Source organism: Nuphar pumila, chromosome 5, assembly GCF_984573655.1.
Source record: "Nuphar pumila chromosome 5, dmNupPumi1.hap1.1, whole genome shotgun sequence".
Classification (NCBI taxonomy): Eukaryota; Viridiplantae; Streptophyta; class Magnoliopsida; order Nymphaeales; family Nymphaeaceae; genus Nuphar; species Nuphar pumila.
In genome coordinates, this window is record NC_143253.1 from 51135567 (window position 1) to 51161828 (window position 26262).

General features: G+C 37.8%; 1 protein-coding gene across 2 annotated transcripts; it reads left to right on the top strand.

Annotated features, from left to right (window-relative positions):
- The first annotated feature begins 2088 nt into the window (after window positions 1-2088).
- On the top strand, window positions 2089-7325 carry LOC149837578 (metal tolerance protein 11). Of its 2 annotated transcripts, none has more exons than XM_090006132.1 (6): window positions 2089-2320; window positions 4192-4301; window positions 4406-4651; window positions 5050-5130; window positions 5454-5687; window positions 6615-7325. In XM_090006132.1, the coding sequence occupies exons 1-6, from the start codon at window positions 2152-2154 to the stop codon at window positions 6960-6962; spliced, it is 1188 nt and encodes a 395-aa protein (XP_089862258.1). In that variant the 5' UTR covers window positions 2089-2151; the 3' UTR covers window positions 6963-7325. The 2 variants fall into 2 exon arrangements, with proteins under 2 accessions (XP_089862258.1, XP_089862259.1); XM_090006133.1 differs by lacking the exon at window positions 2089-2320 and adding an exon at window positions 3187-3249.
- The last annotated feature ends 18937 nt before the right edge of the window (window positions 7326-26262 follow it).

Below are 26262 nucleotides of genomic sequence, written 5' to 3' on the forward strand. Positions count from 1 at the left end.
GGTTTTCGTTAGTTTTTCTTGTATTTCTGTATTTTAGTTAGTATATTTACAGTAGTTAACTTACTTAGATTTCATTTAACTAGTTAGTTTAATTAGAAATTGTATTTTAGTTATTTTTTATTTTAATTACAATTTTAGATTTAGTAATTAATTTTAGTTGTAATTTAGAATTAATTGCCAGAATTGTTACTGACTTTTATTTTCTGTTGTTTTAGGTTGATAAGTCTCCTACAGGTTTCAGGTTAATCACGTTAAGTGCGGGAAAGTTAAACTTGGTGAAAAGATGAAAATGCTTCTGGCGATCTGGAGAAGATTTTAACAACCTGCTTAGAAGTTACTTTTTATTTTTAGTTTGTAACTTAATTAGAGTTGTATTATTTGACTTAGTTGTAAACATTTATGATATTAATAAATTAAAAATTTTAGATTTAATTTGAATATTTTTCTGTTTCCTGAGGATTCAATCCATATTTACTACATGTGGAAAGTCAGTTTTTATATTTTTGGTTGACGATTTTCTAAATATTTTATTAAAAAATATATTTTAAAAATACCACTGCAAGAAGCTCAACCAAACAGCTTGCTATTTGGGTCGGCTTAGACTTTTAAATTGAGTTTAACAAGTCGAGTTGTGACCGAGCTTGTTTAGGTAAATGAGCCGATCACAAACATTGCAAGCTTAGCTTGTATAAGCTCATTTTACATATTGTATGTTTTTATATATTATGTATATTATATATATTATATATTATATATGTTTTATCCATGTATTATGTGTTATACAAATGTTGTATACATTTTATATATTGTCAAGCTTTAAATAACACTTAAAAATATTTTGGTTTAGAAAATGAGATAACTTATGATCAGCTTGTAAAGCTCGGCTCCAACCCAACATGGGCTGGGCTCATGAGTTTAACAAGCTGACCCCAAATAGCTCAAGCTCGGCTCATATAGCTTGCTTACCAGCCGTAGTCTTGATCTACCTGAAAAAGACCCAATCAGATCTGGTTCAAATAATCTGAGTCTTTTTAAATACATTAAGGTCAGCCCAAAGTCCAACCCAATTATATCCTTAGAGTTGCAGTCAGACCAGATCTGGATCAGCAGTCTGGGACAAGGATCCAAATTTGACGGTTCTGGTTACCGGACCTTGGCTTAGGCAGCAAAAAAATCCGTGTCTAGGTTCGGGTAGCAAGAATCAGACCTGGTAAAAATCTCTATCTTTAAAGTGCTTGGCATGCAAAAATCTGGTTTTTAAACTTCTCGACCAGATCTAAGACCATATACTACTTGGATCTTATGGGTCCAAACAATCCAGACCCTAATACTGTCGAGTCGGATGAGAAGCTACTCCATCGATACGCCCAGCCTAATCCACTTGATGGGGGAGTCCGGTCCGGGTGCAATATGATTGCACAAATTTTGTACATCTTTTCACGTCCATGAGAGCCACAATACAATGCTGTCCATGTACGGAGAGCACATCAGGTGATCCGTCAAATTGACATCTTCACCGTCCATTGCTTCATCTCAGAGGACCTCACGGCCTTTTTCATGCAATTTTTGGACGGTGAGGATGCCAAATCATAAAGTGATTTGCCCGATGTACGGCCACAACTCACAAGAATATCTCGAAAACCTAGGTATCCGAAAGCCACAAGCAATCTCAGCCGTTCATGTTTCCACGAAGTAGCAGTAGGAGCCGTCCACGTCTCGTTTCCTTCGGCCTCGCCGCCTCGGCTATGCCTGCCCTTCAACCACCAGCAGAGAAAATCAAAGAGATTTTTTCGTCAATACTTTCTATGATAAAACAAAAAGGAAATTACCTTTCTTTGTAACATTTGGAAGACAAGCCTGAATCTCAGTGCGGCCATCTGTATACTCATACTTCTTTGGCCAAAAGTTCTCACCCATTCTTTCTCGTTAATCCCTAAACTACCCCTATTTTGTAAAAGTAAAAAACGCGTCACCGTATGATGGCCCTTGACCTTCTGGTACTCAGTTATGTAACTGAGAAAACACCCTTGAAAAAATATATTTCCTTAGTTTTTTTTTTCCTCCAAAATAATTCGGTTTCCGCCCCCATGGGCGTCTCTGCTTAGAAAACACACACACACACACTCTCTCTCAGATTGGAGCCTCCGGAGAATGACGGGCCCGGCAGAATCTGGAGGAGATTCCAGCGGCACGGAGCTCCTGCTGTCGGAGAATGGGGTCCGGGGGGAGGGGTCTTGGCGCCTCAACTTCGAGGGGTACCAACGGTCGGAGCTCCCAGATAAGCCGTCTCGTTGCCTCCATGATTGCCTCGGAGTTCTTGGTGGCCCTTCTTTTTTTCTCTTCCGAATTTTCCTTTACTTTTCTTTTCCTTTTTTTTCTCCGAATATTCTTTCTTTCCAGTTATTCGAGCGCGTTCATTAGCATCCATCCCTTTTTTATTCGTTTTCTTTTTTGGTATCTCTCTCTTCTTTGTTCCATTTTTTCTCTTAGCTTTGGTTTTTTTTTGACATGCTTTGGATGTTTCCTATGATATACATTGCAGTTTGGAAAATACCCACTATTTTGTATGGTATGAGTATATAAATACTTGTAGGGTATTGTATTGTGTTGCTCATGGTCTGTCATTAGTGGATGCCACGCATTTTTATTCTCAACTAGTCTCTTGATGTTCTTGCTTATTTAAAGTGGTTGGTCTCTTTATCTGTTTAGTTTGTTTTGCTCATTAGAGATCAGTGCTTTGTTCGTTTTGCCCACTAGAGATCAGTGCTCGGATTGAGTGGTTTATAGATCTGTTGTTGATCACCATTAAATGGTTGTTGATATTTTTATCTGTTAGTAGGTTGGACTCATCAATTTTTTCTCTTTCATAATTGTCATGTATGTCGTTGGGTGCGGTCGGATGGTTTGTGTGTTCTTTTGGATATTAAGGTCAAGCTTTGAGCTGTTAGGCTGTTTATGGTTTGAGTTATTTGGTTTTTTGGTTTTCATGAGAGGGTATTCAAGTTTTTCAGTGGAAATTTATATATGAAGTTCGATGGTTATCCCGGTGGCACTAATTTGAAATGGAGTTTGATGAAGATCAAAGGTTGCTGATCACAATCTGGTGCTGTTATGCAAGATATATGAGGAAGAAATATCTGATTCTTGTGGAATTCATTTTCATTTAGTGATGCTTCTTTTGTTCGTTGATTTACAGACAATGTAGTTGTTGGTAGCTGCTAAGAGCAGAGGATTCGTAAGATTTAGATGGTAAGGGTTAAATTTACTCGGTTGATGTCTCCCTGCGCAATAACAGAACACCAAATTTAGTACCATCAGTTCAGATGTCCTGTTTAGGGATATCCACTGAAACAGTTCTAGTAGACCTTAACTAAATTTTTTGAGGGTTCAATTTACCAGGTTGGAGTTCTAGTATACTGGCTGAGAGGCTTCTGGTTTGAAAACCAGTGACAGCTATTCCCGTAGCACCCTATCAAGAAAAGAAAGCCAAAAGAATCTTATTCTTTGATATTTACTTGAGGCCTTTGATTTCTTCCATGGCTATCTTAGAGGGGTTCTATATATGCTTTACGATATCACATCCAATATTGAATGGGTAGACAACACTCTGGTGTAGCACTCCTATCATCATCTATGACTTGTCTTGGTGCTTGTGGTTGACTGACAATGGATTCTTCTCTGCTGTTTTCCAGTCTCTGGCACTTCCAACATGGGTTTAGATTGCTTTGATTTTTTAAAGCACCTTGAGGAATTTACTTTTATATTTGGTCTTCAATTTTAGTTATTTTGCCTCATTAACCTACACAAAATTGAAGCTTAAAGTTTGTTAATCAAATAGTACATGTTTATTCCTGGGTGTATACAAGGATTGATCTTTTGGTGAGAAATGTTATCCATTGGTGCAATTCCTTATAACAATGTTTGTGCTGGTAAGGGGTCAAGCTGGAAGGCAATTCATATTTAAAATTACTTTTCACGTTTGTTTCTTCTAGCTGTTTTGAGGGGGGAAAAGAAACTTTGAAAGTTTGAATACTTCCCGCCCTTACTATGGAACTCTCAAAATACATGTTATATATTGTAAGCATGATTGTCTAGCACTTGTTTTAACATATGGCTGTAATAGTAAACATTTGAATCTTGTTTAGATGCACCTTGTACTCATTCCCTGATTGATTTACATTCATGATCCAGGTACTGGTAACGTTGTTGCTGAGTACTACCAACAGCAGGTTGAAATGTTGGAGGGTTTTACAGAAATGGATGCTTTGGCAGAGCGTGGTTTTCTTCCAGGAATATCAAAGGTGTTCTTTGTTCTTTATGTGCGTCTCTTGAAAATTTGGAAGCTTTTGCCAGAAATTGGTATACCTCACTATGACACAGGACATTTCTGTGGTAACATTCTCAGGAAGAGCGTGAAAAGACTGCTAGAAATGAGAGGACTGCCATCCGGATATCAAATATTGCAAACATGGTTCTTTTTGCTGCAAAAGTGTATGCATCAATAAGGAGTGGTTCATTGGCAATTATAGCATCTACTCTGGATTCTCTTCTAGATCTTTTGTCAGGTTTCATCCTGTGGTTTACTGCATTTTCAATGCAAACACCCAATCCCTATCAATATCCTATTGGAAAGAAACGGATGCAGCCACTGGTCAGTACCTTCTCTTAGTCATTAATTATAGAATGTATAGTAATAGGCAGGTTCTCTCATAAAAAAAAGGAAAAATACATGCTTAATGTGAATTCCTGTATGATGATGGTATTCAGGTTTTTCTATTTTGTTGAAACTTCTCAAATAATGCACACAATTATAATCACCACAATAAATTGACCTTCATCTTTTATATTCTCTGCAGTACGCCGCAATTTTTTGTACTGATTAACCATTATATTTTCTTCTTGAACATATTGGATTTGATTTTTGCCTTCATTTCATGCCTGATGTGAATCATAGTTAACAGCATCATCATCAGCTCTTTCTCCATTATATTCATTGATGAACTCAGATCTTCTTAACATTGTATCTATCATTTTTCATTTTTTTTTCAGGGTATCCTGGTCTTTGCCTCTGTTATGGCAACCTTGGGTTTACAAATAATTTTGGAGTCCATTCGCAACCTCATATCTGATGTAATCTCTCTCTCTCTCTCTCTCTCTCTCTATATATATATATATATATATATATATATATATATATATATATATATATATCGACATTTTTAAATTCATTTTTCCAATTTCAGTTTGATCTTATCCATGGTCAAATGTGCTAGCTGGATTGTTAGGGCTTCTTCCTTAGCTGATAAATCTTGAGTTCAAATCAGCATGGCCATCACTTATGTCATCAAAGGCAGTACACGGAAAAGAACATGCACAATGCATGGTGATAAACACAAGGATGTATTTATGTTAGAAACTTATGCATTCAGTACTGACTCATTGCTTGATTGCAGGATAATGGATTTTCTTTGACCAAGGAACAGGAACGATGGGTCATTGGCATCATGATCTCTGTGACCATAGTGAAGCTGCTTCTTGTCATCTATTGCCGATCATTCAATAATGAGATTGTTAAAGCATATGCACAAGATCATTTCTTTGATGTCATCACTAATGTCATTGGTCTCATTGCCGCCCTTTTGGCTAATTCCATAGATGACTGGATCGATCCTGTTGGTGCTATTGTGGTAAGTTCAGAAAGAGTGTAAATGAAATGGTGCTTGGGAGTCACAAATGTGTAAGTAGGTCAGCCTATTAGCTAATCTGACCGTCTTTTAGCAAATCTGACACAGATCCAATCCATGTATTTTTTTTCAAAATCTGCCTTTGTCTTGTAAAAGGAAGTGTATGTTGTAAGCTTGTTTTTTATATGGATGATCATCATGTGAAACCAACCTCCTCTCGGTCAACTATATACGGCAAGTACCAGCCGCTCATTGTCACTCACCACATTTGAATTTCTGCAATTTATTCTGCTCACCATGGCTCCTTGCCTGCCACAAGTATCACCAGTTCTTTAGTCACATGATGGAGAATTAAGTTACTAACTCTTGAATCTACCAAATATTATTGGATTGTTTCTTTTCTGCCATAATGTATGCATGTCTCTTGGTAGTATCCTCTTTTTACAAATTATCCATCATCCTTGCTCTAGGTGATGGACTTCATTCCCAGACTATCTTTGTTAGGTCATGCTCCTTCCATGGTTCAATTGAAGCCCAATTGTATGAGCACACTCCATTTATAATGTCACTACTCACATTATGTTATTGGGGATGCACTCCACAATTGGTCCGATATGCCTATTTTTGCACATCCTTACATGATGTACAGCAGTCAGCTTGTTTATCCAACCTTATGGAATTTGTTGTTGGGCTCAGAAATACTATGTAAGTCAAGTGCAGCAGTGATGGTTTTCAATCTCAACCAAGAAATGAGCTATTTTGTTTATCACCTTTTATTGGGATAAATTCCTTTTTCTAAGGGCAATCTGCAGTCATTCTAGGAAATAGCAATTTGCTTAAAAGACACCAATTTGCTGTCTCCTTTGAATAGATGGGAACGAGTATTAGTACCACTATGACTAACTCTTCCCACTATCATTCCTCGTGCAGCTGGCACTGTATACCATTCGGACATGGTCTATCACAGTTCTTGATAATGTGAGTTCCTTGGTGGGTCGTTCAGCTGCACCAGAGTACTTGCAGAAGCTTACATACCTCTGCTGGAATCACCACAAAGCCATCAAGCATATTGACACTGTCCGTGCTTATACATTTGGATCACACTACTTTGTGGAGGTCGACATAGTCTTGCCTGCTGACATGCCTCTGCAGGAGGCCCATGACATTGGGGAGGCACTGCAGGAGAAGCTAGAGCAGCTCCCTGACATTGAGCGAGCTTTTGTGCATCTTGACTATGAGTACATGCACAAGCCTGAACATGCACAAGCACATGTATAGGTGAAGAAAGCTTGGAATGGTTGTGGAAGGTGGTATGCCCCAATCAAATGGCCATTCCTTTAGTTTCAAAGCTCATTGATGGCATATGATGGATACCTTGTGCATACTGAAGGCGTTTTTGGAGTCATCTTGTGGAAGCCAAAGTGGTGCTGCCATGTTTCTTTTTTAGTTAAATAAGGGGTTGCAACTGTGGAATTAGCTATCTTCTTGGTCAATGATAGGAAGGTCCTTGAGATTGAAGAAGGGGCTGTTATTGTTTGTAAGCACATGCATAGGTGATTTATATTATTGAGGTGTTATGGTTCATTTGTACTTTGTGCTTCCAAACATATATTAGTCAAATAAAATTTTTGTTTCGTTATGTGAAATAAGGAGATCTTTGTGTCTTCCACCAGAATTAAGGAAAGTGTGAGTTCTTACATTGAGGGATACCCTTTCTTATTCTTATTTTCTACAAAAGCTACCAAAAAGAAAAACCAGATTGGATCTCCCCGTGGGGATCTTCCGGCCCATCAGCCTATATCTGGAATCAAAATAATTAAACCTCTTTATATTTGGACAAGGGGAGTGAGTGGCAAGTTTATGCTTGGAGCCAGTGAGTCGATTAACAGGTTGCCTTTCGGTCTGATCCAGTTGAATTCTTGTCTAATTTGCCCTTGAGGGACTTTTGCCAGATGGAACTAGGGGTGGCAATTTCTGACACGACCCGCCAACCCGACTCTTAGGCGGGTTTGGGTTGGGCTTAAGCCAACCCGTTTAATAAATGGGTCAACCCGTGTAACCCGTTTATTAAACAGGTTGGGTTCGGGTTGGGGGTATGCCAACCTGCCAACCCGGCTGACCCGTTTAATAAACGGGTTAGGCGGGTGGGTCAACCCAACCCGCCAATCCGTCTGCCCGACCCGCCAACCCGACCCGTCAACCCGACCCGCCAACCTGCCTACCTGCCAACCCGATCCGTCAACCCGCCAACCCGACCCGCAAACCTGAAAACCCGTTTACCCGACCCAACCCATTTATTAAATGGGTTGGCGGGTCGTGTCGGGTTACCCGTTTATTAAACGGGTCGGGTTCGTGTTTGCCACAGCCGACCCGTTTAATAAACGGGTCGGGTTCAGGTTGAGGTATGCTGACCCGCCAACCCGACCCGATTGCCACCCCTAGATGGAACTGGTGTTGGGTGCACCACCTAGAGTGTCGAGAGATGTATCAACCATGTTGGTTGCAGAGCCAAAAGTCTTCGTAAACTGAGGGAAAAGGAGAAGTCTCCTTCACTAACAAGTAGAATCACGTGGGAACCATGATAATGCCCTCTCGTTCCTCCATTGGTGCATTTCTATCATACTTTATCATCTAGAAAGAATCTGTGCGATATTTCTCTTCATAAAGATTACATAAAGTTTCCTGATAATCTTGAAGCCGTTTATATAGGACAGTAGAATCAAGAGATACATTCAGATCAGGTAGACAAATCACAAAAGGGAGGCATGTAGAAGGTGAAGGGGGGGAATTTTAACGGTCACAACAAAGGCAATATGAAGGCGGCCCCTCGAATAACATGGAGAGAGAGAGAGAGAGAGAGAGAGAGAGAGAGAGAGAGCAGTGACTGTTCTTATGGAGTGCTTGAAAAAAAAATATTTCAAAAATTTGTAATCGGCTGCTTGAAAATAGCAGCCTGTGAAGTAGTAGCTATTGTGGCATTCTATATAAAAGAGATTTAGCATTAAATGTGATAAACGCCTTGTTTTCATATAAAAATCAAGTAGGCGTGGGCAACGGGTCGGGCAGCCCATGGGCCAAACCGACCCAGCCCACCATGGGCCAGGTTTGAGTCACGGTTTTAGGTCTTGACCCGTTAGCTACCGGGCTGAAATTCTGCCCGTTTTATAAATGGGCTGGCCCTGGTCAGCCTACGGGCTATCAGGCCGACCTAATGGGCCTGAGGTACCTAATTAATTATTTTAATAATATAGAAATTAAAACTAATAGCTACATTAATTGTATTGAAACTAATATAGGAGTGAATTTTGTAATTTTTCATTAATTTACTTCTTTTGGAATTTTTGTTAAGTTTCAAAATAACTTACAAATGTGTTTGGGCTGGTCGAATAGGCCCGCTAAACATTGGCCCATTAGGCCGAGTGGGCCAGGACATGGGTTGCCTTTCAAACTTGAGCCCATTAAGAACCCGGCTGAAACCTGGTTTGTTAAAAAATGGACCGGGCCAAGTCACGCTTAAAGCCCAATGGGCCAAGCTCCAATTGGGCATGGACTGGGCCGGACAGGCCTGATGTCCACCCTTAAAATCAAGTCTTATGATCATAGGGTTTGGGCTTAACTCAAGTTAATGCTTGGCCTGTATGTGACTTGGAAAGTCCGTGGTTTGATCAATGTTTGGCCACCTCAAAAGCATAGCAGTATAACTTGGGTCTAGACAAGAAACTTGGTATTTTTTTGGTTAAGTCATGATCATATCTGTGCCTGACTAAGGACTATATAGATTGCATTCCCAAACTCGACTAAGGACTTGCAATTATGGGTATGCCCATAATGGATGACAGGCAAAACTTGGGTTTTGAAAGACTTAGGTTTTGCTTTTAATGAAAGACTCATCATTTGGCCTTTCAATTCCTTCTTTATTGTACTTTTCTTTTTATTTCTCAGTCTAAAAAAACTCACGGTTTTGCCTAAAACCATGTTTTTGTGCAAACCTGATTTGCCAAAAAACTTGATTTTTTTGCTGTTAGGCTGACAAAACCTTCTGTTTCAAGTTTTTAGTTACAAAAAACCTCAAAAAAATAAAAAAGGAAAAATGGTGGACAACCATTTTTCGAAAAATAAATCGTAATGTACTTGCAACATGGTGCATTCTCCAAAATGCCACAAAATTTGCCAAAATCCTCCCCATATCCAAAATCTCTATTCTCGACTGTTTAGGACATTTTTCCCCTTCACAAACATATTACGTCTATTGCAAATCATTTTTGCAAATGCCACTCAAAATGTGTGAACCTCCTTTAATTAGACACTTCCGATGAACATCCACAAATATACTACGACTATCACAAATCATTTTTGTGAATCACCCAAAATGTGTGAACCTTCTTTAACTATATTTTTCGAAGTATGTTCACATATATAGTACAACTTTCACAAACTCATGTTTATATAAAATTTACAGTATCTTTCAATAAATTCATACATATTAATCACAAAAAATATAAGGTAATGTATAAAATTCATAAATATCAATGACAATATAAAATTTACAAAACATATGATTTACAAATTAAAAACAATTTATCTATGACCAGAATGGGGTGCTTGTCCTTCATGGTCACAACGTTCAAAGTCTTGTAGTCAACACAAAAGTATCATGTGGCATCCTTCTTTCACATTAGAAGTACCGGCTTAGAGTAGAGGCTTGAACTAGGCCGAATCACCCCACTATCAAGCATTTCTCGAACAAGTCTTTTAATTTCGTTCTTTTAAGAGTGAGCATATCAGAATAATCTAAAACTCACAAGTCCAGCTCTTGGAATGAGTGTAATGTGATAGTCTTAAAACTTTTGAGGTGGTATGCCAATTATTTTGGTGAATACTTCCTTGAATTGGTCAAGGATCTCCATCAATTCAAGTCCAACTTCTTACATCTCTTCTTTAACTTTTGGGTCTTTTGCTTTAATTATGCAAAGAAAAACTATTTGAGTGGCTCTATAGGTTTTTAGGGCCCCCTTTGAGCCTATTTCACCAATCCCCTTAGGCCTATGAGCCTTTAGGCAAATTGTTCTTTTGACTTTTTCAAAATACATCTCCATTTCTTTAAAATTTCAACGGACTTTTTCAAGATCCCAGAGCCAACTCATTCCCAATACTATATTGGCTTTTTTCATGGGTAGAACATAAAGATTCACCTTGAACTTGGATCCATGGAGATCTAGCTCTGCCTTGAGACACACAAAAGAGCTCTTGAGATGGCTTTCATCTCCCACCATGACGTCAAAGAGCGGTTGCTCCTTGATTGGATAGCCTATGGTTCTCACTAGATCATTCTGCACAAAATTATGGATCAATCTGGTATTGATTAGCACCTCCACTTGTTCTTGGTTCCAATGTTCTCTAACCCTCATTGAGTTTGGGATAAACACTCCAACAAGATCCTGATATGAAATCTCATGTCTTTGTTCAATTTCATGGTCTAAATCACTCGACTCATTCTCTTGTTTACTCTCAACTTTGCTTAAACAAACAAGAAACACTTAAGGGTCTTGCATTTGTGATCGAGAACCCATTTTTATCACAGTTATAGAAGAGGCCCTTGCTCCTTCGATAAGCCATTCAGGCCTTGCTGATGAGCTTGATCTTGACATTATACTTGGACTTTGGTTTGGATCCAAGATCCTTGATCAATCTTTGAGTATCATACTTATTAAGGGGTATACTTCCTCCAATCTTGGCATTGATGTCCTTTGTGAATTTGCTAATGAGTTCAAGGTTCATCTCTGGAGGAATGCCTTGGTTCTTTTTTGTTGGCGTGTGGATATACTCAGGTTCACTCTAATACCAATTATAGCATGTTTGGGCCCATGACTTAGACTGGGTTCGATCAAGTATGTTAGGTAGGTTGACTCAGTAAAAAACAAGTTTTGGTTTTGTTGGGTTCTAACGAAGCTTGTGCGAAAAAGTATTTATCTCAAACCACTACATAGAAAAATCTCAAATTTTAGGTCAAGGTTCTAGACGGGTGGAAGAGGGTCTTGTAAAAATTTTAGGGCCTAACTCCACTAGGTTCGAGAGATACAAGTCCAGGAACATGCGATGGATTCAGGTTCTAGACTGGGATAAAATTGTGTTTTGGGCTCTGATAGGTTGTAATAAAAAAATCACTTTTACCTGTTGAAAAGAAGAATGTTTTTTATTTTTAAAGGGTAGGCTAGGGGCATGTTAGTGGAGCTAGAGTTCAAATTTTAGACCTAAACTCACTATAGTTAGAAAAATATGATGTTGTAAAGTCAGACCAATTTCTGCAATTCACAACAAACAAAAAATATGGTCGAAACTAGGTTCACTTTGTTTGGGTGAGCTCAAGAAGAGGCTGGGGCTAAGCTAAAGAGTTTGGTTGACTTACTAGGGTCAAGTAAGATAGGAGGAAGGTCTAGCATAGGTTGAAAGGATAGATGGTCGACTAGAGGTTGAATTCACTAAGGTTGAGTTGTCACACGAAATAGGGCTTGGGCATCAACCTAAGTCCTCTTGATTGGATGACCTATAAGAGGTCTAGACTCTAATGGCTTAGAGACTTAGAGCAAAAGAGAGAGATGGCCTAGGGATCAAGAGAGTAGAGAGAGACATCTTCTAAAGAGAGAGGGATGGACGAATTTGAGAGAGAACGACATTTGCATAATCTCAATTGAGGGTTTTACAAGCCTATAAGTAGGCACAAGAGAGGCTATTAACACATCTATACAACTTACAAGGTTCAAATAAATAAGAGATTAAAAGGAGACAAACCTAGGCGACCCCTTGGATACTCCACTATTAAAAGATAACACCTACTTAAGCCTAGATAACACCTAAACACCCTCATAATCACCCTTCACATCCATCTAGGCTTTCAAAATAGGGAGGTTGACCTCTCTAGGTGGGTCCCATAAGGGTAGTTATGGGGCCGTTATGGGGTGGGTTGGTGGATTTAGGTCTAGATTTGTTCGCATCGGGTAGCATTCACAACTTCATTCGTAAGAGCATAGTATGAGAAATCGGGTGTGAATTCAAGGAGCACCCTTCCTTTGATGTTATAGTTAGCAACAAGAAGAGGTATGTTTTGATGTGTGTTTGCAACTCCAATGAACTAAATTTGTTGTCAACCTATATATCCTACTTATTCATTATATAGATGTGGTCCTCAACATGCATTAACTATAAACTTTGGGGAAAGTAGCCTAAGAATTCTCCAATATGGAGATATCTTTTCAAAATGATGGAGAAGAAGTGAAACTTGTTGCTATAAAACATTCTATAATATAAAAAATGTATCATAAGGGGGCATTGAAGTTGCTACGAGGCATCCAACATGCCTACTTGCTCATTCCCAAGCGGTGGAGCCAAAAAATGCTTGATCCCCTTGGACATTTTTCTCGATATGGTGGATTTGTTGGCTTCTAACGTATTTGTTGAGCCACATGGGCTTCCTCTTAGATGGACCCAAGACCATCACATACCCTTGAAGGAGGGCACATGATTCGTGAATGTGTAGCCCTATCGGTATACCCACTCTAAAAAAGACGAGATTGAAAAACTCGTGAGAGAGATGTTGAGCCATGGGATCATCCACCCTAGTGTGTGTCTTTTATCCTCACCAGTGCTCTTGGTGAAGAAGAAAGATGGCACATAGAGGTTTTGTGTCGATTATAGGGTCTTAAACAATATTACAATGAAGGATAAGTTCACGATCCTTGACATCGAGAAACTACTTGATGAATTGCATGGTACCGCTTAGTTCATATAGCTAGATCTTCGTTTGAGGTGTCACCAAGCACATATGGCCAATGACTACATTCATAAGATGACTTTTAAGACTCATGAAGGCCTCTATGAATTCCTAGTCATGCTCTTTGGGTTGACCAATGCACCTGCAACCTTTCAAGCCATCATGATCGGTGTCTTCAAATCTATGCTACAAAAGTTTGTGCTTATTTTTTTTTGACAACATATTGGTGTATAGTCATTCTTGGGATGCACATATGCAACTTATATGTGTGGTTTTGAACACCTTATGGGCACATCACTTATATGTTGAGATGTCCAAGTACCACTTTAGACAAGAACAAGTGAGTTATCTTGGTCATATTGTCTCAGACCAAGACAGCCCAGCCAATCCAAACAAACTTGATACAGTGCGAGTGTGGCCCAAGCCACAAATCATGAGGCCACTTTGAGCTTTGCTCAGGCTGACCAAGTACTATCAAAGATTCAAGAGAGACTATGGTCTCATATCCTATCCTCTTACCTCCCTCTTAAAGAAGGATAACTTCATGCAGACCGACAAAGCCATTAATGCATTAAAGAGGTTGAAGGAAGCTATATGTCAAGCACTCATACTTGCCTTACCAGACTTTTTCAAGGTTTTTGTGGTGAAGACATATGCATGTGAGAGTGGGTAGGTGCTGTTCTCTTAAAAGATGAACACCCCATTGCGTTCATGAGCAAGGGCTTGCTCAATCGGAGTTGTGCCTTGTCTACCTATGACAAGGAGATGCTTGCAATGGTTCTTACGGTGGAAAAGTGACACCTCTATCTCCTTGGGCACAAGTTCGTCTTGCAGACCAACCACCAAAGCCTTAAATATTTATTGAGGGCAGTGTATCATCACTGTCAACCAACAAAAATGGGTGATGAAGCTCACGAGATATGACTTCGAGATTTAATACAAAAATAGGTTGAAGAAAGTGGTGCATGCACTTTCTTGATGATTTGATTATACACCACTTTTGCACACACTCATCACTATTGAATGTGATGTATGGAGTAAGGCATGTAATGCCTAAATGGGATATAGTGAAATCCATAAGATTGTGTGTGAGTTTGGTATGAACCCGAAGAGTCGCCCTAACCACATGGTTAGAAGTGGGATCATGCTCTATAAAGGATGGATCTATTTATCATTGGAGAGCAATGTGATCCGGGCTTTAATGCGCGAGGTACATGACATACCTAGTGGTGGACATGGGGGCATATCCAAAATATACCAAAGGTTGAAAGCCCTCTTTTATTGGCTAGCATAAAGTCTTGCGTCCGAGAATATGTGTGTTAATGTGTAATTTGCCAAGCCAATAAAGTACGAGGTGATGAAATCACCTGTTTTGCTATGGCCTTTTTTTATCCCTGAGCTAGCACGACAAGATATCTCCATGGATTTCGTGAAAGCCTTGCCTTCATGTGAGTGGAAAGAGGTCATCATGATCATGGTTGACTGGTTCATCAATTATGCTCACTCTATCGGATTGCCATAAGAGTTATTTTGCCAAGTTGGCAACTAAGCAATTTGTGAGCCACGTAGTAAAGCTCAACAGAATGCCAATGAGCATTGTGAGAGATAAAGACTCAATCTTTTTTACTCAATTTTGAATCACATACTTCAAGGTAAGTGGGATAAAGTTGAACTATAGTATCAGTCACCACCCTCAAACAAATGGTAAAATAGAGATTATGAACAAAGCAATAAAGACCTAAGTTGTGTTTCTAGTGGGCCCATTGTGAGATTGGTTTTGAAACGAGGTGTGGGTTATGTTAGGTTAGGTAGGTCAAACAGGGGCTGGTTTGGGACTGATTTTGTTTAAGACTGATCAATTTTTTAGAAAATTCACTACAAGTTAGGGTGGCTATTAGAAAAGAACACTTGAGCAAACGGGGGCCAAGGGAAAAGTAAGTACAGGCCTAGGGGTAAGGGTAGGTGAGAGAAAGAGAGAGGACTAGACATCCTTGAGAGAGGGACACACCTAGAGAGAGAGAGAAGATATTTCTATTTTATTTTTTCATTCATTAACAAAGGGGGTGGCCATATTTATAGGCCAAGGGTGAGGCTTTAAGGGTCATCACCATTTACAAGGTTCTAATAAATAAATTATGCTCTAACTAATGCTGTAGATAACACCTAGTCTAATCTTAGGTAAAACCTCCTTCGGACTTGGGTAACACCTAAGGACCTTTTTAATCACTATCTCATGTTCATCTAGGAGCCTTTAAGAGGGTTGGAGTGTCCTCCAAGGTGGACTCATAAATTTTCCAAAATATTAAGAATGACCTTGCATGGATTGGGCTTGGTCGACTGGATCTTGGCTTGAGGGATCTGATCCATTTGGTTTGTTTCATAAAATGGATCTTGTTTTGAGTGTTTGGATCTTGGGTTGGTGAATACGATCGATTGGGGTGCCTTGGTGGATATGGGTCTCAAAATGAAAACATATCAATCCCTTCTTATTAAGATCCGCTTAGTCTCTTAGGCAATGAAGCATCAAGGAGACACCCTTCCTGCATTTGTTGTGCTACTATGATTCCATTATTTTGCAGTGTTGCCTCCCTTTTGTCATAAGTTGTTGCAATAAAGTTTGTAGTTTGATCCATTGAAGAAGCCATCACGAATGCAACATTTGGCTTGTGTCCATGGCATGGTACTAAATAGATGCATCAACATTCACAACAAGTATCTAGTTGGGGGAACTTCAAGCTGAGGGGTCCTACAAGATATTTGCTAAGAGACTAGGTCTCCAACTCTAGATATGATGAAATGAGGGAGGGTGGACCATAATTTATAGTTTTTTTGGTGGAACTAGGCACAATTTCGTAGGTCCAAGATCTGTAGATTCGGATCTATCCAAAGTTGAATTGGCATGATCCTATTGGCCAAAGTTCGAAATGGCTTCTCTAATTGGCCAAGGAAGTTGCTAGACTAAATTTAGGGTTTGGATAGAAGTAGGATTTTTGTAATTTAGGACTAGGCTAGACCCTATCTCACAGTTTTGTGAGATAGAATAGGGAAAATAGATGGTTTCTCCAAAATGGTGTATGTTTTTTAATCAAATGAACTGCTAATGACACATGATGCTAATGATACTACAGAAGTACTAATAAGACTCTAAATTGCTAACAACAGATTGGGATTTACTAACAACAATTCATTTTTGGACCTTCCTAACGACATATGAAAAAATCTGCTAACGACAATCCATTTATCGTTAGCATTTTCTAACGACATATGGATTGTAGTTAGCAAAAATGGCTAAAATAAGCTCAATATGTAACTTGTTTTTTGCCATAATTTTTTATCTAGATGCCTTTTCTAGATGATTTTTGATGTGTTGAAAAGATAACATCCTCTACGTTAATTCATATTTTAAGTAAAAAACCAAATTTAAATTTTTTTGTGGTAAAAAATACACTCAAAGTGGGCCTTATCTAAAAAATGTAATTTTTATTGAACAAGTCACCTTGTTTTGGGCATAACTTTTGACTCTGATGTCTGATTGACATGAGTTTTGCCTTGTTCAAAAGCTAAGATCCTTTAGTTTAATTTATTTTTCGTGCAAAAATATTGAGGATATTGTATTGAAGGTCAAAATAAAGTTAAAATTAGCATAATATTGAAATAAGCCAAAAACACTAAATTTTGGTATGTGGCTAATGACGTAAAATGACTTGGTCAAAATTAAGGTGTCTATAAATACTTCTCTTTGTTGTCGATTGTGTGAAGCATGGTTGATAATAAAAAAGTAGACACACTGATTTTTTAAAGGCAAAAGATTGACTCTGATACTAGGCTTTTCGAAAAAGTCTTATGAAAAGACAAATCCATTGACGACAAGTTGTATGCTCAATCACTAAAGGCATGTCGTAGCTCAACATGAGGGATTTTGTGATGTTTGTCTACAAAGGCAGAGTTGTCTTACCAAACAAGGTTGGATTGAAGACTAAGCTAGTACCTTGCCTTACACGAGGTTTTCCCTTAAACTCAGTATGATGAGAGAAAAGTCTTTTTTAAGCGAGGTTGGACGAAAGATGAAACAAGTGTCTTATCACGTAAGGTTGCACAAATATACGGTTGTCAATTTAAAAAAAAATCAAAGATTTCTTTAAAAAGGCATAGATGAAGACAAACTTTTTTTAGCAGAAAGTATCGAGATAAGACAAAGACATTTGAAATGGCATTATTTGGTGCAAATACACTTATGAAGATAAGAAGTGGTGAAATGGTTTACGCATTCGTCAAATGGGTTTTGAATTGCTCCATCACTCTGTGGGGTAACCTATGGACCTAATGTCCATCTATCTACATGATAATCCTAAGGTAGGATTGGGTAGAATTTTTCTAATGGGACAATTGGGTTTCTAAGAACTATGTTAGTTGCAAGAAAACTAGTACAGAAAAATACATATGACATGACATGCTAATGTTTGGCGAAATGCCCTAATTTGGCATATTTTGATCAAAATGATCATGAAGCAAGTTCTTAAGCTAAATTTTTTTACTCATAAAAGATCAATTTTTTGAGAGAACAAATGACATGACAAAGATGACATTTATGATTGACAAGGGTGTACAACATAACATTGAATGTCACGGTGGTACTGATGAAATGCAATGTAAATAATAACCTAAGTCTAAAAACGATGCTCTAATTTTTTTTCAAAGAAAAATGATCTACCTTTTGCTAAAAAATTTGAGAACAAATAAAAAAAATGAAAATTTTCATATGACTGGATACTTTCCATGAAAAGTGTTGCAGACAGGAAAAGAGAGTGAAAACAGTGTGTGCAACATGCATTACTGAACAACAATTTGATTCTTTGTCAATGTTGATTTGACTTCACTTTTAAGTTTTTGCCCCTAATTCAAATTGTCATAAAATAACAAGATCACTCTTTTTCACTAGAATAAATCCTCTATTTGACTCTCAAATTTCAAAGAAACTAATCATATAAGCAAATATATAAGTTCATGCTTCAACAATTGCCAATTTAATCTCACGAAGATTGAGTATTGAAAAACTTCTAAATGAGCAAGACTCCTTGGCCATCTAGGTTCGAAAATAAGAGCTTTGAGTGCACAAAAGCGCGAGACTTTTCATTTCAATGCACTTTAACCTACTCACTCTAAAGTTTGAATCAAGCTTATCCATGATGAATATTTTCAAGTGGCCAACTATTTTTCAAAGACTTTGAAAGAAACAAATAAGACGGGTTATTGATCTTTGAATAATGAGGATAAATGGTATTAACAATGGTAATGGATGAATGATATATTTTTTTGAGGTAAATAAACCTTTTTTTAACTTTGGGTACCATGAGACTCAAAAGGATTAATAAGAAAAGTTAGATATGACATTCTTAAATGCGAAGCTCAAAGAAAAGCAAGTGGGTAAGGGATTCGAGACATCTCTTGAGGTATTCGATTGCAGAGGAAGCAATAAAATTTTTGAAGCTTTTTCACTTTTTTTTCTTTCAATAATGTCTCTTTTTTTTATCACCACCACCAAAACCTAAGATTAGGTGATGACATTAAGGGAAACCACCAAGCCTAGGGAATGATATGACTTCTTTCTTTTTTTGGTATTTTCTTACTTTTTTATATTTTTTGCTTTTTTTTATGAGAACTTTTTTATGCACTCCTTTATAAAATAAAATAGTGCCCCAGGATAAGGCCTGAATGGGATAGGTTTTTCTTTGTATAATGATATGACCAACTTAATCATTTTAAGGATGTTAAAAACAAGACTTAGGAGAAAAAGGTATGAGAGCATGAGATGGATAAGTCCATATGACCAATCAAAGAAGGAAAATAAGAAGCAAAAACAAAACAGAAGGTAGTCTTGTCATCCTTCAGCTTGAAGAGTTTTTTCGTTGAGTGGATCATCATGGTCTTAAACTATAGAACATAATGTAACACCTCAAAATTTTAACAAAAAAATACAAGAATTTTTTTAACATTAATTTTAATATGTAATGATGCAATGGGCCTACCAATGGATATGTTTCAATTATACTAAGTACTAGACAACCCACCTAAGTGCAAACACGAGCATATCTTAGCCTTCTAGTACCGGATTCAGTACAGAACCACGAAAGATAAAAATGAGTTAACCATATTACATAAAGATTTTTTTTAATAAACAACAAACACATCATTTTAGTTTTAGTTAAAACCTTAGGCGAGTTATTAGTTATTCAATTAACATAAGATTAAATCGAAAGATCATTAAATTACCAAATTAAATTAATTCAGTCCTTAAAGAAAATAATAAGTTCATCAGAGTAATTCAAGTCTAAATAAATTATAAACCTTTTTCAAAAACACAATCTCAGGAATTGGAAATCATTGGCTTCTGATATTGCTCACAATATTTTGCCATCACTTTGGCTTCTTAATTAGTTCTTACATGTTTATTAATTGGGGTCAAACTCATCAAGTCTCAGTAGAAAATCACAATAACATAGTGTACATGTATATAACTAACAATACATGAAAGCATGCATTTATTTATGATAATTTAGCAATTGTCTCATTACAAACATGCTATCAAATGCAAGTTTAAAAAACATTTCAATCCACGTGTATACATTGCATTTATTCATGAACATTAAATCTATCATGGGCATAAATTTTTTTGCAAACCCGCTGTAAGACCTGCAATTTTTCAGCAAAAGTTCTGAATAAATTCATGAGGCATTTCAAAGTAAAAATAGCATCTGAATTCAGAATACGAATCAAATCGATTTGTATGAACCAGTTATGCTTAGGATATTCGTATCTTCGTAAATATATGCTCAAACAGTCAATGAGTCATAACTTCCTCCTTGAGTAAAATTAAGAGATTTGTACGATCTAACTTTCTTAGTTATGTCAGTACGAAGAGAATGGCATACTCAGATTTTTTCTGAAAAAAAATCATCGAAAACCTGAAATTTTTGCGGGACCCACAAAAATGTTGGTGGGACCCACAAAAATATTTCTCAAAAAATATCTGGTGGATCCCACAAAATATCCCATAAAATTTTCATGTGGGCCCCACACTCTAAGGAACCACTTGTCTTTATTTTAAATCAAGGGGTAGTTTTGTAAATAGGCTAAGCCTTATCCTTTAAAAGGATAAGCCTTATCCTTTAGAAAGCCAATGAAGCTTTTGTTTTGTTGGCCTATAAATAGGAGAGACCCTCTCCCCTTAAAAATCGCCAACCCTTCTCTCTCTCCTCCTTTCTTCTTTCTTCTTTCTCCTAAACCTCCCCTACCTAGCCTAGCCTGCCTAAGTGGGTCCAAGCCTACCTGACCTGGTCCAAACCCACTTGATTTGACTTGAACCTAGTTGTGTTTAGTTAAAGTCAAAGTCTTTTTTAGTCCCAAACTCAGGTTTGATTCACTTGACCCAGACCCAGCCTACTTGGGCTAAGTCTGAACCTGCCTAACCCACTTGACTTGGATCGAACCCAGTTTGGTTTAAACCACTTGAGTTTAGCAGTTTAAATTGCTCTTCCTCTTTCTCAACTAGGTCGAACTCATCTGACCTAGTCTGACCTCTCGAAGGAAGGTTTGAACTTAGTTTGAAGCAGTCAGAGCATTTCAGAGTCATTCTTCACCAATTGAATGTAAGTTTGCTTCATCGATCTCTCTCTCAAGTATTTGCATCTGCTGTAGTGTGGTATATGTTGTATATGTTCTGAAGTAGTATCTGACTCTAGTAATTGGTTTATGCCCTCTAGAACACTTCGACGTTCACGCGCATACCTTACGACTATCGTCAGATATATATGTTTGAATAAGCAGTATATGCGTTCTTAAAAATGATATCTCATCCTAGTCCTTGGTTTATGCCCTCTAAGACACTTTGGTGTTCATGTGCATGCCTTGCGACTATCATTGGATATTGATTCTTGTATATATACATATTTAAATATTCGTTATTGTGTCGAATGATGCCAAGGTTACTGCTTTCTGCAATTTAAATTATGCATTTAGTATTGACGTCACGTCGAACGATGCCAAGGCTCCTACTTTCTGTAATTTAAATTATGCATTTAGTATTGTTGTTTCGTCGAATGATGTCAAGTTTCATGCTTTCTGCAATTATACATGTAAGATATTTAATTCGGTTTTCCCCATCGAACAATAAGTATGTACTCATTTACGTCGTTGCCTTATAAAACACAGGCTTTTGCTTATATTACATATAATGTGCATAAATGAGCGTTCAAATGGAGATCAACTCTAAATCATTGATGTGATTTCATTGTCCCTTCTTGATCTAAATTTTGCTTGACGAATGAAGCCCCTATTGGAAAGGCTTCGCCTTTACGCAAAACTATTTTTTTGTAAAAAACTAAGTCACTTGCACATGACATGGATATGACCCAAGGTTCTATCAAACCTCGATAGATGTAAAGTATGCACATTGGTGTGCATCCATCCCTGAGTTAAGCATAACGATTTTTTCTGTCAAAAAAGAGAAAATGCTGCCAAAATTCTGAAAAGATGCTCACCGAGCTTAAAAGAAACACGCGCTTCCTCAATCAAAGAGAAAGAGTATTGCTAAAATTTCTTAAGAAGCTCAACAAACTCAAAAAAGATGTAGCATGTTACTCCATAATATAGAGGAGATGTTGCCCATGTTCTGAATGGTACTTTCTACAAAGTAGAAAGGATAGACTCACTCCTGTTGTTGAAGAAGGGAAAGTGTAGTCAAAATGGTTGGCAAAGGAATTGTCTGAACCAGTGGAATAACACAAGGATGCCATGTTGTCGGAACACTGCCAGAATGACTCGTTTCCATGTTCGCCTGTAAGGTCACTTTATTCGTAAGGGTCGCAGAGCCAGAGTAGTTGTCGCACCTTGACTAGGTCAACTGCTCGTTGCGATGACATACGCCGAATAATCAATCCATTAAGATCGTGTCATTACATGCTTCTTGAGATACTGTTACACAACTAGACTCGTAAGGGCCATTGTGCCAAAGTACATTGTCCACCCAAAAGAGGTGAGATGCTCATGATGGCCGTAGATGCCGAGAGTAGTCAAACATTCATATGAATAAAATTTAAAGTCTCATGAACCCCGTGGTTGGTGACCATGTTAGAGGGGATTATTGAATGGGGTTAGGTACATATGTCCTCAGTGCGTGAGGCACTGACTTGCCTGAATGACATGCACATATCCGACAAGTAATCATAAGACTGATAGACTCTTTCAGGACTATTGCTCACATGGCATACGGTGATGGTACAGTCGTGAGTGATATTGATTATGAACCTGATAGAGTTCAATAGGACCTCCAGTCACTTAGGGGTTTTGAGGTCGTGGTTATCTTTAAATATCTAAGGATTGAACCTAGAAGATGCATCTGAACCAGCTTGTTAGGGTTATCTCGGTATGAAAACTACTACCCTAACATGGATGGGGTCAATAGGCTTCTGGAGTATCTAAAATACATAGAATAATCAACTCTCAGAACTTCGCGTTGATGCCTGGACAAACTTCTCCCGTGTACCAGGGGGTGAACTGTTAATATCGAAATAATGCATTAGCTCTAGGTTCAGCGATGTATGAATGTATGAGTGAATGAACGTTTTTGTGTCAAGTCGTGTATAACCTTAATGAAGGTGTCATGATCAGTATATCACTGGATCAATAGGGCAAATACCTGTGTTGTATCTGCACAACTAAGTGAAGCTCGAGTAGCTTGCATTTAGGTTCATACAATACAAATGCGCCAAGTATGGAGACTTGAGCTTGACATCCCAATTGAGGCCTTGAAGAGGTCTGCGCTAAGTCGTGGAGACTTTAGCGAGTTATTCAATCACAACCCTGAAGAGGCTCAAGTGATGTCTATGCTAAGTCGTGGAGACTTAAGCAAAATGTTCAACTCATAGCCCTAAGGAGCCTCTCGCGATATACGCTAAGTCATGGAGACTTGAGCAATGTTGTTGTAAACTGTGACCCTGAGTGGTCAATGCATGTTACCTGGGTTGAATGAATGTATGAATGAATGCTTGCTTACCAGACCATCAGTGGTTCTAATCCCGTTTAATGGACATTTCAGGTGTTTAACCTGCGTTGCGATATGCGGAGCAAGGCGACATCGAGTTCCAGGGTTTCTCTAGACAGTGTTGTATTGCTTTCTTTATAAAACTGAATATTGCTTTTTCAAGCAGCGATGTTTGTAATAAACAAGTGGTTATTATAAATAGAACACCTTGGTGGTCAAGAAGTGCTTGGTCACATACTTGTGACTTGCTTGGAGTTTTCTAAAACTGACGACTCATTATTGTCTGATTTCACTACTAAAAGCTTTTCTAAGTTCCGCTGTAAAAAGAAAAAAAAAAGAAATTCATGAAATTTTCAACTTAGCTTTGTTTTGGAAATCCGGGGCGTTACATCCATGACATGCTAGACTGCCTAGTCTAGCCAGCCTAACGTCCAAAGGTCACGCACAAACACTTTTCCATGTACTGAATCATTTCATTGGCCCTATGCACCATTTCGTGTGCAGCTGCCTAGCGAAAGTTGATCAAGCACATCTTCAAATGTGTATTCTATCTAGTCCATGCCACTTAGTGCATAGTCGTCCCATACCGGCTATCACTTTCAAAAAGGGCACAAACTTGCCTTAGTCTTGCATTCCATGGAGCATATTGTGACTTCATGCGCACGATACAACAAAACCTCACCATTAAAGGAATAAGACCTTATGGCTCCCAGTCCAAAGACCAGTTGGTGATTGAACACCATAGCGAAGAGCACCACCCAAACTCATTTACCGATGCCTAGGCATTCACTCGCATAGCCCCAAGTTACCATACTCAGTTAGAATCATCTAAGGTGATCCCTGGAGGAATTAGCCCTAACCCCCATGCACCCCCGTGCATTCAAACGCTACGTGTGAAAAACTCCTGCAAGTTGAGAAGTCCTTAACCAAATCTCCAAAGGAAACATTCTTTGATCCGCTAGCATCGCTTAACCAAACAATGCTCTATGTTTGTGCTGCCATACAGCGATGCACTAATGACGATATCGTTGACTATCGCGTATCATGCTATCAACGCATGTCACCGATCAATCCAACACATACCACGTGTTTCTACACTCGATGCATTTTCCACTCAGTAGAGCTCTGCACTGCACCTGCCCTATTCTGAAAGCTCGATCCGGGACAAAATCAATACATGTACTTACAAATATGTGTGGACCATCTCCTTTATGCATGGGTGACTTTAACATCTTTTATTTAGGTTTTTTTAATTAAATGATGTATGCAATGATTAAACTATATGCACAATCCATAATTGTTTCAATATCCAGAATCCATGGATACTAATATAAATCAATCTCCTGGATCAGGGCAATGACTCATGGGTATATTCAAACAACTCATGACTTATTAACCTAACCATGCACCTTTATCAATATTGGGTGAGGGATGACCAATGTTGAGAGAAAGATCCCAACACCACTAACCTAATATATCAGACTTCGCTCAACTGAGGTAAATACATACCACCCCGCGGTTGCAGTGATAGCAAATTTGTTTATCTTTGTGGTTGAGGAAAATCCACCTTACATGTTTTAAACAAATTTTCACTGAGCCAGAAGTACTGCTTTTCCTCTCATTGTAAGCCCTAATAAAATTAATATACATGTCAATCTTTATTTATTAATTCTATTGTCATACATGCACAAACACAATTAACCATTTTTAAAGTCATTAGCCTTCGGTTTGGGCACAAGCATGTATGATTTCAATTAACCCATCACAAGGTTATATGCCTCTAATTTTGGCACAAGCATGCATGAATCCATACATTATCAATGTGCATGTCAAGCTATCATGCATAAGCATATCACAATATCATGTATAAACATATTTCAATAGCATGCATAAGCATCTTTCAATAGCATACATAAGCACATCGTATTATCATTAATGCATAATACAAAATCATTCATCAAGAGACATGCAATTATAATTTCATATTATATCTCAATCACAAGCATATTTATATAGCCTCTCTAGGCTTACACAATGTACTCTAATGGTATGCGTGTCCATTTGGTCAAGCTTTAAGACCCATACATGTCTCTTGGTTCACTTTCTGAAATATGACATAAAAACAAGCCAGAGCTCCCATTTGAAACTATATAGGCAAATTTTAACAGTCGGTGTAAATTTGTTTGTGCTTAGAATATAGTGAATACAAATCTAAAATTTTTACAGTAAATGCACAGATGTGTTAACTAACTATAGCCATAAACCTTGGTCCAATCATGTTTCAGATCAGGGATAAATAAATATTTTACTAAAATTGGTTTTTTGTTCCTTGAACAGACTTGTCCGGTTCAACTTTACTGAAGAACCCTCAGCTCACGAATTTACAAAATGAGATAAATTTAATAAATTTTACTGTAGTTAGATAAATGTGTCTGACATAATTTCTCCTAGAAATCAGGTATAAACTTCATCCCATCTATAAATTAAAATTTATGCACCATAACTTATTCTTGTTTTTGGACAAACTATATTTCAGAAATTCCATATTTTGGAACCAACTTTCATAATTTTTAATTCATAAATTGTAATGAATTTATGAACCAAATTTTTTCTTTATCGATACATAAACTAACACTGATAAAAAATATGGGCCATAAAAATGAAGCAGTTTGAGAGAAATAAAATCAACAAACTATACAGTCATTAAAAAATTTCTGTCTGAACAAAAAATTTATTCTTACTTGCAAAGGTCATATCTCCCATTCTGGACC